The sequence below is a fragment of the Tachyglossus aculeatus genome, chromosome 9 (genome assembly GCF_015852505.1).
Source record: "Tachyglossus aculeatus isolate mTacAcu1 chromosome 9, mTacAcu1.pri, whole genome shotgun sequence".
Taxonomy (NCBI): domain Eukaryota; kingdom Metazoa; phylum Chordata; class Mammalia; order Monotremata; family Tachyglossidae; genus Tachyglossus; species Tachyglossus aculeatus.
Window position 1 is genome coordinate 55,922,686 of NC_052074.1, and position 17,234 is coordinate 55,939,919.

At 41.1% G+C, this 17,234-nt stretch overlaps 1 protein-coding gene across 4 annotated transcripts in view; it reads left to right on the top strand.

The window, feature by feature from the left end:
* The window catches only part of RAPGEF4 (Rap guanine nucleotide exchange factor 4), a 209,667-nt gene that overhangs the window by 181,309 nt on the left and 11,124 nt on the right, over positions 1–17,234 (top strand). For all 4 annotated transcript variants that reach the window (XM_038751184.1, XM_038751185.1, XM_038751187.1 and 1 more), the window contains 6 exons: positions 1,729–1,854; positions 2,588–2,766; positions 6,365–6,455; positions 10,103–10,153; positions 10,735–10,822; positions 11,201–11,265. In XM_038751184.1, coding sequence (XP_038607112.1) covers positions 1,729–1,854; positions 2,588–2,766; positions 6,365–6,455; positions 10,103–10,153; positions 10,735–10,822; positions 11,201–11,265 — 600 coding nt within the window. The remainder of the gene's footprint in view (positions 1–1,728; positions 1,855–2,587; positions 2,767–6,364; positions 6,456–10,102; positions 10,154–10,734; positions 10,823–11,200; positions 11,266–17,234) is intronic.

Here is a 17,234-nt window from a genome sequence, read left to right on the forward strand (position 1 = left end):
GACCTACAACTCCAATCAGGACTGCTAACTTCCTCTTCAGATAGACAACTCCCACTCTCTCCAGGAAATTGCCAGGTGGGCCGCCTACCTGTAGTGGAATAAAACTAAAATACCCCGTTACTTCCTTCAGCCGTCCCTTCCCAGCTCTCTGATCACCAAGAGCAGCCCCACTGTCTAGGTAATGCCGTGTGGAAACTTTCCACATTGAATATATGCTGGCCAATCATAAGATTTACCTAAATTTTTTACTATCCCCCAGAGACCAGTTGCCCTCCTTCAAATTCTGTTTTATCCCTTCCTTCCTTCTCTTCCTTCCCTTCCTTCCCCAGCATGGCTTAGTGGAAAGAGCACGGGCTTGGGAGTCAGAGGTTCATGGATTTTAATCCTGGCTCCGCCACTTATCAGCTGTGTGACTTTGGGCAAGTCACTTCACTTATCTGGGCTTCAGTTACCTCATCTGTAAAATGGGGATTAAGACTTTAAGCCCCATGTGGGACAATCTGATTACTTTGTATCTGCCCCGGCACTGTGCTTGGCACCTAGTAAGCGCTCAACAAATGCCATCATTATTATTTATTATTCCCTCCTTTCCCTTCCTTCCCTTCCTTTCCTTTCTTCCATCCTTTCATTGTTTCCTTCCTTCCCATATATGAGAGTGTACCTGTGTATTATGTGCATGTCTCTAAAATGTAAGTACATATAGGAATCTGTATTCAAGCTTGTATTTATTCCCATATATGAGAGTGTACCTGTGTATTATGTGCATGTCTCTAAAATGTAAGTACATATAGGAATCTGTATTCAAGCTTGTATTTATTCCCATATATGAGAGTGTACCTGTATATTGTGTGCATGTCTCTAAAGTGTAAGTACATATAGGAATCTGTATTCAAGCTTGTATTTATTCCTATATATGAGAGTGTACCTGTGTATTATGTGCGTGTCTCTAAAATGTAAGTACATATAGGAATCTGTATTCAGGCTTGTATTTGTTCCTATTTTAGTCCTGAACACTTAATGGCCTCCACCTTTAAGCTCTAAACTCCTCAAGGAAATGGACAGTTTGTGCCAGGCATCTCCATAGTACCTAAAATAGGACCAGGCATCCAATATCGGTGTATTTAGAGGTCAAAGGACAGTGTGAAGGGGCAGAACAGCAGCTGCACTGTTGCAACAACCCTGCCAGCTAGCAGAATCCCCAGCAGGATTTTCATACCCCCGCATGAAATGTGACGAGTAGCAGCTCCTCAGTTGGCGACTACATTAACCTGCCACGGCTGGGAAATTATTGTCCCTTAGATCATTAGGTAATTGTCCCTCTTCATATCACCGCCTCCCTCTCCCTCCTGGCTTCCCCAACCTTTCCACAGTCTGTAAGGGGAGGATTATATTCAATGCCCCTCCTAAGGTCATGTCTCCACTTGCCAGATCTGTATAGAGGAAGGCAGACTGGTCCTTCAGAACTGGGCTAATTTTTGAGGCCCAAATTGCTCTGCAGGTGGACCTGATAGTGGTGGAGGTGGTGATGATGATTATGTTAATGAAAGGGAGTGTGAAGAGCAAAAGGGAGTCTTATTCCCTCATGTGGAACTAAAAGCCAGGGGTCCCACTAAAAGCAATGTTAGAATCTACTTACGTTCAGCAACTCGGGGTGGGCAAGGGGAGGGGCAGGTTAAGCCTTAAGCATCCAACTATCTTTATTAAGCCTCTGATATATTTTTGTATCAGACTCCCTTGCCAGAACAAGAAGGCCCAACCACTGGAACAGTAGGAACTTTTGAACTGATGAGCTCCAAAGACTTAGCATACCAGATGACAATTTACGATTGGGAGCTCTTCAACTGTGTGCATGAGGTAAGTGGCTCAATATAGCATATTCGTATTTCCGTTAGTTATTCTGGTTTTCAAATGCCAGCGTTGTACAGCTCAGAATTTTAATTTGTGGAATATTATAGAAACCAAATTTAGACCTGTCAATATTGAGGATAGAAAAGTCTTTATCATTTTATAATTTTTATAATTATGATGTTTATCAAGTGCTTATTATGTGCCAGGCACTTTAATAAGCACTGGGTTACATGCAAGATAATCTGATCACCCACATGGGGCTCACAGTCGAAGTCGCTAAAATAATATAAAAAGATAGACATGAAACCTCCAGAGTGTAAGCTCCTTGTGGACAGGGAACTTGTCTAGTGACCCTGTTGTACTGTGCTCTCCCAAGTGCTTAGTACAGTGGTCTGCACACAGTAGCACTCAATAAATTACATTGATTGAAAGTCCAGCTCACACCTGCACTGCCCATTGAATGATGGTGATGTCTTTCTGAGATATTAAGCCATTAATAGTCTGCATTTATGTGTTTAGTATGCTTAGGTGATTGGCTCCTGGACTTGCAGTGCAGTTCACACTGTTGTCAATTGTGTATTTTCTCTCTCTCTCTCTCTCTCTCTCTCTTCCCCCCCATCCACATCCCTCTGCCCCCCCTGCACAGTAAGACCAGGGCTTGAGGAACAGAAAAACCCAACCGATGTTTTTCCTATATCTGAAGCCCCCAAAGCCCCCCAAACTCTTTCCTCTTTTTCAGCTGGAGTTGATCTATAACACATTTGGAAGGCACAATTTTAAAAAGACCACTGCAAACCTGGACTTGTTCCTGAGAAGGTTTAATGAAATTCAGTTCTGGGTCGTCACTGAGATTTGCCTTTGTTCCCAACTCAGCAAGCGTGTTCAGCTCTTAAAAAAATTCACTAAGATAGCAGCCCAGTGAGTATATTTGGTGTATGAAGGGATGAAGCTGGAAATCTGTGCCAGGTTTCTGTTTTCTGTACTTTCTTACTGTTATTTTTTTCTCTTTTTTAATGACGAAAGCGGGGACATTTTCCTTACCCCTAGCTAGATTTCTAGGTCTCGGAAACATCTTTTCAGAGAGAAATTTCCTTCTAGAATCTGTAGGTGTATCTGTGCATAGATGAATTATTGTTGCTTACCCAGAATCTTTGCTAACCTAACAGAGAATGAAGCTGTGACATTCTGCTACCGAGTCTCCCCCTTTTAGACTGTGAGCCCACTGTTGGGTAGGGACTGTCTCTATATGTTGCCAACTTGGACTTCCCAAGCGCTTAGTACAGTGCTCTGCACACAGTAAGCGCTCAATAAATATGATTGATTGATTGATTGATTGAGTCACATAGAATTTTGCCCACTAAATGAACCGGGAAGAGAAATGAAAAAACCAGTTTAGCTGACATGTTGTATTCTGTCCAATAGAGAGCAGTGTTACATACCTATCCAACACCAAAAATTGCAAAGAAGTTTTGGCAAAGTGCATAAATGCAAGCAAACCAGTATGTGGAAAAGATCTTCCAGAACATTTTTTTTATAAAAAGTAATATTAAAAATAACTACTTAATAGCACTTCATGGGAAACAATTTATTTACCGCAGGAGCCAGTTAAATTTCCCCCCGACACGGGCTTAATCTTCTCCTTCTATTTAGATCCGCTTGACAACCTCCTGTTTACTTCCATGTTTTTAGTATCACTATAATGCTAAAAATAAATGGCTAATTGTAGCCCGTGGCACTGAGACTGCTTTCTCCTCTAAATTCGGGGATCTCTGAAGCACACAAAAGTTAGAAATAAGAATTACTTCAGTGGGGTTAGTTCCTAAAGCTGAAAATGCTCAAACTCTTCAAAAAAAAAGGCAAAAACATGGGCCACGTTTCTTGCTTTCCAATGTTTCACACCATTTTTCAATAGTTTAGAGTTCAGGAAAACCCCAAGCACTGGCTTCTCATTGTTTTCAAACCCACGTTTATCTCAAGGGAAATGGAACACAACATTTCTGATTCATTCATCATGCAGAACTGTGAGCCTTGAAGCCCTTTTTGCAGATGAAGATGCAGCTACTGCTTAATGTATGTGGTTTGGGACCTCAGAGAATGGGGTTGGCCTGAAGCCTGAGCAAGATGTGTGAGGTCCAAACATTCATCTTTTCCCCCCTCAAGTGTTAAGTAAATGAGTGATTTACACAAAAGGCTGCACCCACAGTCAAAAACCATTGAAGAGCTTAGTCCAGACAGCCTTCAAAGGATTCAAACTCATTCTTTCTAATGTTTCTCTAAGGAAGATGATTGCATGGCATAGTGAAAAGAGCTTGAGACTGGGAGTCAGTAGATCTGGGCTCTAGTCATCATCATCATCATCATCAATCGTATTTATTGAGCGCTTACTATGTGCGGAGCACTGTACTAAGCGCTTGAGAAGTACAAATTGGCAACATATAGAGACAGTCCCTACCCAACATTGGGCTCACAGTCTAAAAGGGGGAGACAGAGAACAAAACCAAACATACTAACAAAATAAAATAAATAGAATAGATATGTACAAGTAAAATAAATAAATAGAGTAATAAATATGTACAAACATATATACATATATAGTCCTGGCTCAGGTGCCATCTCTCCACAACCCCCGCCCTAAATACACATACACCATTTTTAATGGTATTTATTAAGCACTTCCTATATGCCAAGCCCCGTTCTACGCACTGATACAAGTTAATCAGGCCAGATACAGTCCTTGTCCCACATGGGGCTCACAGTCAAGTAGGAGGGAGAATGTGTATTTAATCCCCATTTTGCAGGTGAGGAAACTGAGGCATGGAGAAGTTGTGACTTGCCCAAATTCACACAACAGACAAGTGGTGGAGCCAGGATTAGAACCCAGACCCATCTTTTCTCCCTTAGGCCATGCTGCTTCTAGCCACTTCTGTGTAACCTTTCGGCAAGTCATTTAACCTCTCTGCACCTCAATTTTCTTATTTATAACATGGAGATAAAATACCTCTTCTCTGTCCCTCTTAGACTGAACCATGAGTGACCAAGGCCTTTGTCCGATCTGCTAGGCATGCAGTAGGTGCTTAATAAATATTATTATTATTATTATGATTACACTGCAAGCCCCATGTGGGACAGGGACTGTTGCCAGCCTGATTTGCTTGTATTAACTTGACATGTAGTAGGCATTTTAGCACCTAAAATAATAATAATATCAGTAATAAGATTGGCCTGAAAACCTGAGTCTTAATGGCTAAGCATCTCTCTAGTAATGGTAAATAGGTAAACATAGCAAAACCATCCCAGAGTTAACTGATTTTTCTCCTATTCTTCACCTCTTGATTTAACATGTAAGCATCCTCAGAGACTAAACCACTTTTTTGCTGAAGGAGAATTGTGTTGCCCTGGATGCTTTACAGTTCATAGATAGGATCTCTGACCTTAATGAACTTCCCAATGACAAGAAATGCAAGACAACACCAGCACCAGACACATAAGGTAATCAGACACAATAGAAAGAAACACCAGCACATACTTATATGCTCTTAACTCTTTCAGTCCAGTATACTCCATTCTGTGAATGACCCCTTCTAGGGCATGAAGCTAAGAAAGTTCCTGGACTGCAAAAATAGCCCTTGTATTCCTAACTCCTTGGGATTAAATAGGCCCTTTTTTTGTTTTTTGAAGTTGATTTTCCCATTTGAACATACATGATCCAAAAATTATACATGATGGACCTTTCAGTAAAATAACTGGAACACATTGAAGCATTAATTCAGCCTTTTTTAAGCTAATCCATTTTAGGCTTAATTGAGATTTAGTCACTCTAGATAACTGAGTTGATTTTTGGAAGGACAGTTAGACTTTCCCTTTCAGTACACTGATGTTTAGAAGGTATGAACTGCAAACACCAGGCACTGGAGCTGAACAGTAGCAGTTGGGTAAGGATTTTGTTAATATCTTTTAGCATTTTTCTCAAATTCATTGTCATTCAAATTAAAGAGAATATAAAAATGTGAGCTATTTATTTTTCTGCTTGGTCAGTTGCCCTAAGAAAAACACCGTAATTCATATTTCTTTCTTGTAAACTCTGACAACTATTTGTTGTCCCCCAAACACAGTGTAAAATAAACATATCATGCATATAGGCTAATTCCAGTAATCCCTTCTGTCTCTAGTGTTAAACCTGGAAATATTTCTCATTCAGAGGTTATAGAATTTTGAAGCAAGCTTTCCTGGGGTTATATTTATCAAGGAATTTTTCATCCAAAATAAAAAGCCCTATATAAGGATACCTTAAATAGGGTATAAAAACATGACCCTTAGGTTCATCCCAGCACAAATATAATATGTCGTGTTCTGAAACTCAAAGAGAAGTCAGGTAGCAGAATACAATTACTCACTTAGCGCTTATCCGGTAAATCAAATCCTTCTGTCTGGCAAGGAGTGCCAGCAAGCATAAACAGTTGCTACTGGACTGCCAAAAAGTTGCATTTCATTAATTCTTAACTCTCTTGTGTTTCAGCTGCAAGGAATACAAAAACCTGAATTCCTTTTTTGCCATTGTCATGGGATTAAGTAATGTTGCTGTGAGCCGCCTTACACTTACCTGGGAGGTAAGTGATGGTAAAGTCTCCTTGTGCTTCTGCCTTAGTTTCTAGGACAATATCGAGGTAATGCCAGTGGCATTGGTAGTGTATTCCCATGAAATTGTAAGCTTCTTGAAGGCAGGGACCTCGTCTAGTATTTTTATTGTAAGTTTCCAAGTGCTTAGTACAGTTCTCTGTGCATGGTAAGTGATTAGTAAATGCTGGTGTAGAAGGCTACCACTGGGAGTATGGAGACCAATGACCTGCACCACTCACCGGACGACTGAATGAGTAATGTCACCCCTGTGACCTCACTGCCATCCTTTATAAAATGGAAAAAAAAGTATGTCATCAGAAAATGTGTTTAATTTCTATAATATCTTGAATGAACAATGCTGTGTAAATGTCAAGAATTACAGATGCCACTTTACATTCACAAAATGCTGTCCAAGTTTTCATTGTTTTTCCAAAATGATATTTCTACAAATAGCTTTTGTATCCAGGACTACACTTAGGAGAGCATAGGAGATCCATTTGTAATAAGGCATTTAAGCTCCTAAAAGGATAAACTGTGATGTCAATTTCTTAGGATCTACTCTGGACTGTCTTTTAGTTGTTTGGCAGACATTTAGATGTGAGGGTCAATTGTATCAATCTCAGTTAAGGACAAAAGCCATGCTTGTTGGTCAGAGAAACTATTTGGAGGGCATCATGTGCAACCCCAGTTCAGGAAGTCAGTGATGACTGATTCCCAGTAGCATAGTGGCAATCATTTTGGTTCAGTTTTGATTAAACCCTCAGATTGCCTGCAATGTTTATATGTACATATGTGTGTGTGTGTGTGTGTGTGTGTGTGTGATATATATATATATATATATATATATATATATATATATATATATATCAGACTCCCTGATCTGCTGAAGAATCTAGAGAACCAAGAAGGCTCTAGCACACGGACTGACACCTAATGGGAGGAATCAAAAGGGAAATCAATGAGGAAAGGGTTGGGGAGAACTAAATTCAGTAACTGCATCCACTCTGCAGTGGTCATGAAGGGACTGTTTAGATACCTTAAATTGTTCTGGAAAATATTTTCACCTTCACCTGATCCACCCGAAAAGCTTTCATCACTTGCATGCCGCCTCTCCCAATTCCTTCTGTCTTAAGTTTCTCTTCAAGCTCAAGGCAGGTGCAGCCTACTGCAACTCATACCCGAATATAGGAATGAGAGAACTGGAGAGACCCGTGAGACGCACAGAATTTGAAGACTGTCTCATGTGCCAGCTGGCAGGGGGCCAGGATTAATATCAATAGTCAAACCTCCTAATAAATCGAGGCAGCACAGGGCCATCTTTCAAGTTCTTTTGCTTTATGTAAAACCAATTGTATTTGAATCTTGGGTGAAGGGTAGTAGCCTGATTGCTAAAAGGAGCTCATTTGATTTGTTATTAACTGGTTGCTTTTAGAACAGAGTTGGAAAACCATAGTCGGAGCAATTGGGCTTGCTTAATGGAATTAGGGCTTTAATTGGGAATGGGGTGCCCCATTTCATTGGGATCAAAAACCTAAATCTTTCCACTTTGGTGAAAGTAGGCGGTCACATTGTTTGATGGCAGGAAGATAGAATAGGCTTCAGGAAGACCGTCATCACCATTGTCGTCATCAGTGAACATGTATTTAGTGCCTTTATGCTTGATGCTGCACAAAATTTGATTTAAAGACATCATCCCTGCCCTGTAGGAATTTGCCATCTGGCTATAACAACTCATAAAACACAAATGCAGGTGACTAACTTGGACAGAGTGACAGCATTCAGCATGCAGAAACACATTCAGCACTCTAAGATCTTTAAAGGAACGTCACAATTTGGAGTCTCAGTATTCTATTACAGATTTTCGTAGATGGCAAAGGATTTTCAAGTAAACATTTTGCAGCCATTGTAAGCCTGGGTCTGGTGGCCACTACTATTTTCTAAACAGCAGAAATGAGGCTCACTGAAATGGCAGAATTTGTTCAAAGCCATTTGTAACTTCATGGAAGTGTGGGAATAAGATCATTCTAACCTATCAAATTCCCTCAGATCCTTCTAGTACGCAAAAAGGGACTTTTCCCAAAGCCTCACTTGATAGTGGGATTTAACCCATGAGTCTTTAAAGTCCATAGATAGGTCCCTTTATTTATGAAAATGGAAAGAGATCATTAGTCCAGTTTGTAAACTCCTTGTGGTCAGGGAATGTGTCTACCTAGAAGCAGCGTGACTCAGTGGAAAGAGCACGGGCTTGGGAGCAAGCAGTCATGGGTTCTAATCCAGGATCCACCACTTGTCAGCTGTGTGACTTTGAGCAAGTCACTTAACTTCTCTGGGCCTCAGTTACCTTATCTGTAAAATGGGGATTAAGACTGTGAGCCCCACGTGGGACAACCTGATCACCTTGTATCCCCTCCCCAGCACTTAGAACAGTGCTTTGCACGTAATAAGCGATTAACAAATGCCATCATCATTATTATTATTATTACTTTCCCAAGTGCCCTGCACACAGTAAGCACCCAGTGAATACAATTACTAGGATCAAGAGACTAGTAGAAATGAGGAAGAAAAGAAAAGGGAAATCACTTATGTTCGCAATAACAAAGGTAGCAGTGTATTTGCCACAGGATTAGGAGGGTGAGAAACCAGCTTTATCAGTGCTGAACAGACACCAACCTGCTTGTAATAGAGAAGACTGGTCATTGGGTTCATCTCTGGGCCCTGTGGGATGGGAAAAACCTTCACGCTATCTACCAGAAAGCTGGGACGCAGTGGTCTGAAACAGGAAAAACAATATTGGCCTAACAATAGTAGAAATATAGGCACAGTCTGTGATTCTGATTCATAGATTAAAATAGCTGAGATAAATTAGAAAACCAGAGGCACTCCAACTTCTGTATTTTAGCTAGGCAAACATTTAAGCAGCTGTAAAAATGCATTATATAAAAAAGCAAATGTAATCCAGAAAATTCCCAGTTGTGGGCACCAAAGAGTTGAAGCACATTGCCAGACTAGTTGTGATCCACAAATACAATCATCTTTATGAATCATCCGGTGCAGCTAACACTACAAGAATGGTGAGACCAAAGCACTCATAAGTTACTTTGATTCACTAGGTTGTGAGTCTGCTGAATGATAGCTTTCTGTATTTCATCATCAATCGTATTTATTGAGCGCTTACTATGTGCAGAGCACTGTACTAAGTGTTTGGGAAGTACAAATTGGCAACATATAGAGACAGTCCCTACCCAACAGTGGGCTCACAGTCTAAAAGGGGGAGACAGAGAACTAAACCAAACATACTAACAAAATAAAATAAATAGAATAGATATGTACAAGTAAAATAAATAAATAAATAAATAGAGTAATAAATATGTACAAACATATATACATATATACAGGTGCTGTGGGGAAGGGAAGGAGGTAAGATGGGGGGGGATGGAGAGGGGGAGAGGAAGGAAGGGGCTCAGTTTGGGAAGGCCTCCGGTATTTCTCAAGACTACCCTGAAAAGGAAGAATAGGCTACGGTCTCGTGTGAGCTGTTCAATTTTTTTAAAAAAAGCAAAAATCCTACTTGTTGAAATAGCAACACTTTAAGTATCCTGCTTCTGACATAGATGGCTGATGTTTTATTTCCTTCCAGAAACTTCCAAGCAAGTTCAAGAAGATCTATGCAGAGTTTGAAAATCTAATGGTGAGTGATGGCCGCTTTTCCTTTGTTCTCTTCACTTTATTAACTGTGGGTGATTATTTGAATTTCACATTTTAGCCTATTTTATCCGCCTACGATGACTTGAAGAAGTTGACGCTCCCATTTCAGTACTGCTAAAACAAACACACAAGATTAATGAATGATCCACATACAGACCTCTCACACTAGGTCATGTTTGTAATTAAGAAACGCGGGGCAGCATGACTCTTCCATCTAAATGGAACAATGAGCGTCTCCTTCCGTGAGCTTTGCTAGGTTTATGAACATTATCATTTCCCATTACAAGGGCCAGGTTTGTAACTCTAAAATAAATGAATGGGTGTTGGGGTGGAAAGAAAGGGTGTGCTCAGCTTTGGGAAACGTGAGGGTGGAATATGAGTAGTTGGTCATCTAGGGGGACAGTATCACTGGCGTGATTTGTTTGTGGGTGAAATATCTCCTTTGGAGTGAGACATCACGGAGAAGTGATTCAGTGTGTATCTGGAAGAGTAGATTTGGAAGAACAGTTACAGGAAATGAGTTACCTGGCCAGGATTAACACATGTTCATTATTTTCTCTAAAGGATCCATCAAGGAACCACAGAGCCTACAGACTAACCATAGCAAAATTGGATCCACCACTCATTCCCTTCATGCCCTTACTTATCAAAGGTAATCCAGAGAAAATCTGTAAGTATGAATATTCAGGTTAAGACTATTGTATCAGGAAAGACTGGAATGATCCCTTGGGGCAAGGATGATTTCAAGCCTACCTGCTCCTTATTTACTTCAAGGGTAGAAGGGAAAAAAAAGTAGTAATCTGTGATTTGGAAGTCTTTTAGCTGAACTGAGGGTTAAGTGAAGGAAACTTACTAATCTGAGATAAAGTGATTTAAGAAGTTAAACACCTAATATAAAAGGAACTATTGTCAGCCTTTTTCAATTAAAATGTTATGCAAATCAATCAGTATAATTTAATGGCACCATTATGCTTTCTTTGTATGACATGATTCAATTGGTTATTAAATTGTGGCTTTTATTTCTCTACAGATATGACATTTACTCATGAGGGGAACAAGACATTCATTGACAATCTAGTAAACTTTGAAAAAATGGTACGTGGAGTACATATAACCTGAGCCGCACTGTTTTTAATAAAATTTGCATCTGTGATAAAGGAGGGAATTTTACAAATGCCGCCGTGAAAAAAAAAAAAGGAAGGTAGTTAGACATAAAAGAATTTTAAAGTAGTTGATGTAAAGTGGTTACATAGTTGATGCTGTCAGTTCTTTTTGTGAAGCTAAATGGTATTTGTGGTGTTGCTCCCAGCAGTCGTCAGCTTTTATGCTCGGGGCTTCTGGCTGCATTGCCCGTTGCTCTGCTGTATGAATGTACCATGGTGAGAGTTCTGGGCTTTTGTTTGCCACAGGGTCTGGAGACTCTAACCATCCAGGACTCCTCTGAAATGTTTATTTGCCTAGTCTGACTTCAGTGCAGGAAGTAGGGTCGAAGCAGCGTGGCATAGTGGAAAGAGCCCAGGCTTGGGGGTCAGAGGTGGTGGCTTCTAATCCCAGCTCCACCAGTTGTCAGCTGTGTGACTTTGGGCAAGTCACCTAACTTCTCTGGGCCTCAGTTACCGCATCTGTAAAATGGGGATTAAGACTGGGAGCCCCATGTGGGACAACCTGATAACCTTGTCTCCATCCCAGCGCTTAGAGCAGTGCTCTGCTCATAGTAAGTGCTTAACAAATACTATTATTATTATTATTATTATTATGTAGGAAGGCAATTCTACAGTCATCAGTGGTACATGGAATACTACATTAAATCCATACAGAAGCAGCGTGGCTCAGTGGAAAGAGCCCAGGCTTTGGAGTCAGAGGTCCTGGGTTCGCATCCCGGCTCTGCCGATTGTCAGCTATGTGACTTTAGGCAAGTCACTTCACTTCTCAGGGCCTCAGTTCTCTCATCTGTAAAGTGGGGATGAAGACTGTGAGCCCCCCATGGGACAACCTCATCAGCTTGTAACCTCCCCAGCGCTTAGAACAGTGCTTTGCACATAGTAAGTGCTTAATAAATATTATTATTATTATTATTATTATCATACAGTCCTATACAAATGAAGTTTCCAGAGGGGGGTTGGGAGTGGGGGTAGATAGGAGAGAGAATACAATTTCATAATGTAAATATATATTTGTATGTATATATATATGTATATATATATATTTATATATATATATCAAAACAGACATGTTCAAAGCTTGAATATCATCAGGCTGGGGAGAAATTTAATCTAGCCTATTTTTCCTACCTTTTCTGAAACAAGAATGATACAAAGCAACCAAAGTTCACGGCTGATCTGTGTTGATGTGTAACCCCCATCACCCTCATGTGATCCAATTTCATCATTTAAGATAGAATTTCATCATGGTCTTCACAAAGAAAGCCAAGATTTGGATACATTTCCCCTAGAAAGTCTCAGTTCAGACAAGGCGGAGTCATCATTCTCAACAGCAAGAACAGAGACAATTATGCCATCATTCCACCCTCAAGAAAAAAACAGCTTGCCGTTCACCCTCCACCCCTACCTTGCAAAGCCTTTTTTGTGCTTCTCTTGGCCAGGCCTAGCATTGCCACAAGGCACAATTTATGAATGGCCTCTATCCCAGATACAAGATCTAGTCAAAGAAAAGCTTGCGGCCAAGGTGGAGGAGGCTAGCTGAACCTCTCAGCAGCATTTCCTGATGAACCAATACTGTGTGGTTTTGTAAAGGAGTCAGGTACTACCAGGAGAGTGCACAGATATTAGCCTCAACGTGTGTCCGAGTTAACTGAGTCTTAAACTTATTGGGAAATAGCTCCAAGCACACACACTCCCCCACACTCAGTGCTTGAGGTCAAATAGTCGGCTCTTCTTGTCAAAGAGCAAAACCCTCCCCAGTTGACCGAGTTTGGCTCATCTATTCCTACTTTAGACTTTCTATCAAGGTGATCACAGTCCACACCTTAGCCAGCTTTCCTAATGTAGAAATAAATGATGTGTGTGTCTGTAACTCCGATTAAAAAAAAATAACTCAAAAAACCCCACAGACGTTATCTGTTCACGTGGGCCAAGTTTAAATGGGTAGGGTTAGCTTTAATGTTGGAAAGATAGTCATTTCTCATTTCTTGAAGGAGAGGACTGTTAGTCTGAAAGTGAATGTCTAGGAATTTTCTGTTATCCAGAGATCTCACACTATCATAATGAAGCTTCCAATCAAGTATATTTGTTAGTTATAGTGATAATATTGATGTGAAGAAAGAATAACCTGGACTTTGTAAATTTTAGTCAATGGTCTACTACTCTGACTCTGCTTGAAAAAACTTACTACTACATCACCTGCTCTGCACCTGCACAGGGAATTGAAGTCACCAATCAATCAATCAATCAATCGTATTTATTGAGCGCTTACTGTGTGCAGAGCACTGTACTAAGCGCTTGGGAAGTACAAGTCGGCAACACATAGAGACAGTCATCATCATCATCATCAATTGTATTTATTGAGCACTTTTTGTGTGCAGAGCACTGTACTAAGCGCTTGGGAAGTACAAGTCGGCAACATATAGAGACAGTCCCTACCCAACAGTGGGCTCACAGTGTAAAAGGGGGAGACAGAGAACAAAACCAAACATACTAACAAAATAAAATAAATAGAATAGATATGTACAAGTAAAATAAATAGAGTAATAAATATGTACAAACACATATACATATATACAGGTATATATACAGGTATATATACAGGTATATATATATATATATATATATAACAGTCCCTACCCAATAGCGGGCTCAGGGCACTGTGAACCCAAATTCCTCCTCCTCGTGGTGGCACTGCACAGTAGAGGCAAACCAGCATTCCAGATGCTGAGTCTCTTCACCCTTGAGGTGTGAATGGAGGATTAGTGAATTTGTTGCATATTGGTTTTCATATTGGCTAAAAAACATTTTAGAAAAAAGTCAATGGTGTATCCCATTTGTAGGCCACCAACAATACCAAGTGCAGCGATTGCTGACAGCCAGCATCGGTGGGCTGAGGCCCTTCCATGCTGAGGCCTCTCTGTGGCTCTCTGATGCCAGATATCATCATCAATCGTATTTATTGAGCGCTTACTGTGTGCAGAGCACTGTACTAAGCGCTTGGGAAGTACAAATTGGCAACATATAGAGACAGTCCCTACCCAACAGTAGGCTCACAGTCTAAAAGGGGGAGATAGAGAACAAAACCAAACATATTAACAAAATAAAATAAATAGAATAGATATGTACAAGTAAAATAAATAAATAAATAAGTAGAGTAATAAATATGTACAAACATATATACATATATACAGGTGCTGTGGGGAAGGGAAGGAGGTAAGATGGGGGGACGGAGAGGGGGACGAGGGGGAGAAGAAGGAAGGGGCTCAGTCTGGGAAGGTCTCCTGGAGGAGGTGAGCTCTCAGTAGGGCCTTGAAGGGAGGAAGAGAGCTAGCTTGGCGGATGGGATATCCATTCACCAGTGACAGGTGACCAAGAGCGTGCCCTTTAAGACTTTGCCGTGAAATGTGCTCATGTTTCTCTGAAAGCTAAATTTGTATTTCACTGCATTTGGTGAATGATTTTTTCAAGAGGGGACCGTAGTGAGTGGGTCCGATTTTTAGAATGACTCTTTAGTGGGTGAAACAGAATAATGAATAATTGCAGTATTTTAAGTGCTTACTATTTGACAAGCACTGTATTAAGCATTGGGGGTAGATGTACGTGACAATGAAACGCAACCACCTTCTAAAAGAAACGCTTACTGCTGCGTAGTTCACTAGACCCTGACCCAAAAGTTGGGCCCTAATCCTCCCCGGGGCCTAGTGGTGCTCCCTGTCAATTCCGTGTACTGTAAGGTTTGGCCGAGCACAACTTCTTCCCCAACTGGGGCTCCTGTTTCATTCAACATCATGTATCCTTAAGGATGGCTATGTCCTGATGGTGTCAATGCCACTCCGTAAACATCCATCAGGGAGACCGGAGGGATCAGTGCAGCTGGCAGTAGCTCCCAGAAACTACGTCACCAGCTCTGCACCTGCACAGGGAGTTGAAGTCACCAAAACGCTCTGGGACCCAAACTCCTCCTCCTGTACAGTAACGGCAAACCAGTATTTCAGCTGCTGAGCCTTTTTATCGAGCCTCTTCACCCTTGAGGTGTGAAATGAGGATTAGCGAATTTGTTGCATATTGGTTTTCAGGTTGTGTGGGTAGGAACAAAAGGGAATTCACACTCTGATCCTTATGCAAAAAAAGGGCAGACATTCTTTCATTTTTGGAACATAAAGGGGTATGCAGAAAGTGGCTGAATAAAGCCCTTACTAGCTTTCTATGGCAGCCATGAATATTTATAACATTTAGGATCCTAGGCGAGGAATGGATTAGCAGATAATGTGCTGGCCTGCTGCCACTATACCAGGCTGCAGAAAGCTGAAAGAGTATTGTTGCATATGGAGAGCATGCTGATAGTCTCAGTTCTCACTGTATTATGTGGTTTGGTTCTATTTTAGACCTACCCAATGTAGACTTGTTTATTTATGAATTTTTTTTAAACCAGCAGTTTTAGTTGGAATGAGAAACCCTGTGCTGACTTCTGAAGGTGCCAGCTTGGCAGCTACGTCCTCTAGAAGAAGTATATTGAATCATTTCACATTTGAATCTCTAATGATGTTATAAGCATTCAACCTTCCTCCATCATATCGTGCGTTAAGGATACGAAGCGAGGATAAAAGGCGTTAAAGAAAATGTGAATCCTGTCCTCCACTCTCAGCCCTCTCTGGATAAAGGATCATTTAAGGAATTGATTGTGTAAAGTAGAGCCTTGGTTTTGTTCTCTGTCTCCCCCTTCTAGACTGTGAGCCCACTGTTGGGTAGGGACTGTCTCTATATGTTGCCAACTTGTACTTCCCAAGCGCTTAGTACAGTGCTCTGCACACAGTAAGCGGTCAATAAATACGATTGTTTGATTGATTGATTGATTGAACCCCTGCCCGTGGTGGCTCAGGACTGGACCCTGCTTCTGTTGGTTGGCCTGGCTTGGTCTGGCCCACCCTGGTCTGGCCTAGCCTGGCTTCACAAGTGGTTCAGAACTCACTAATAATAATAATAATGATAATAATTATGGTACTTGTTAAGCACTTGCTATGTGTCAAGCACTGTTCTTAGCGCAGGGATAGATAAAGGTTAATCAGGTTGAACACAGTACCCGTCCCACATGGGGCTCACACTTTTATCCCCATTTTACAGATGAGGTAAGTGAGGCACAGAGAAGGTAAGTGACTTGTCCAAGGTCACACAACAGACGTGGTGGAGCCAGGATTAGAACCCAGGTCCTTCTGACTTCCAGACTCATGCTCTATCCACCAAGTCATGCTGCTGCTTCAGCCTCCGATTCTAGTTTGCTTTGATCCTATGGATCAATGAATGAATGTCCCACCACATCAGGGGACTTCTGGGAACCAAAGAGCTATCCAAACTCTTTCTATTCTAATAATAATAATGATGGCATTTATTAAGTGCTTACTATGTGCAAAGCACTGTTCTAAGTGCTGAGGAGATTACAAGGTGATCATGTTGTCCCACGGGGGGGCTCACAGTCTTAATCCCCATTTTACAGATGAGGTAACTGAGGCACAGAGAAGTTAAGTGGCTTGCCCAAAGTCACACAGCTGACAATTGGCAGAGCTGGGATTTGAACCCATGACCTTTGACTCCAAAGCCTGCGCTCTTTCACCGAGCCATGCTGCTATTCTGGATGATTTTGTTAGAATGTTTGGTTTTGTTCTCTGTCTCCCACTTTTAGACTGTGAGCCCACTGTTGTGTAGGGACTGTCTCTATCTGTTGCCAATTTGTACTTCCCAAGCGCTTAGTACAGTGGTCTGCACATAGTAAGCACTCAATAAATACGATTGATGATGATGATTTGGTTTTGCACCCAGCTGGTCTTGGCTTTTTACAGCTTGGGTACCAAGCCAGGCCCGTGCCGGGCACTCCGTATGGTATTACCTTAAAAATTTGCAAGGCTT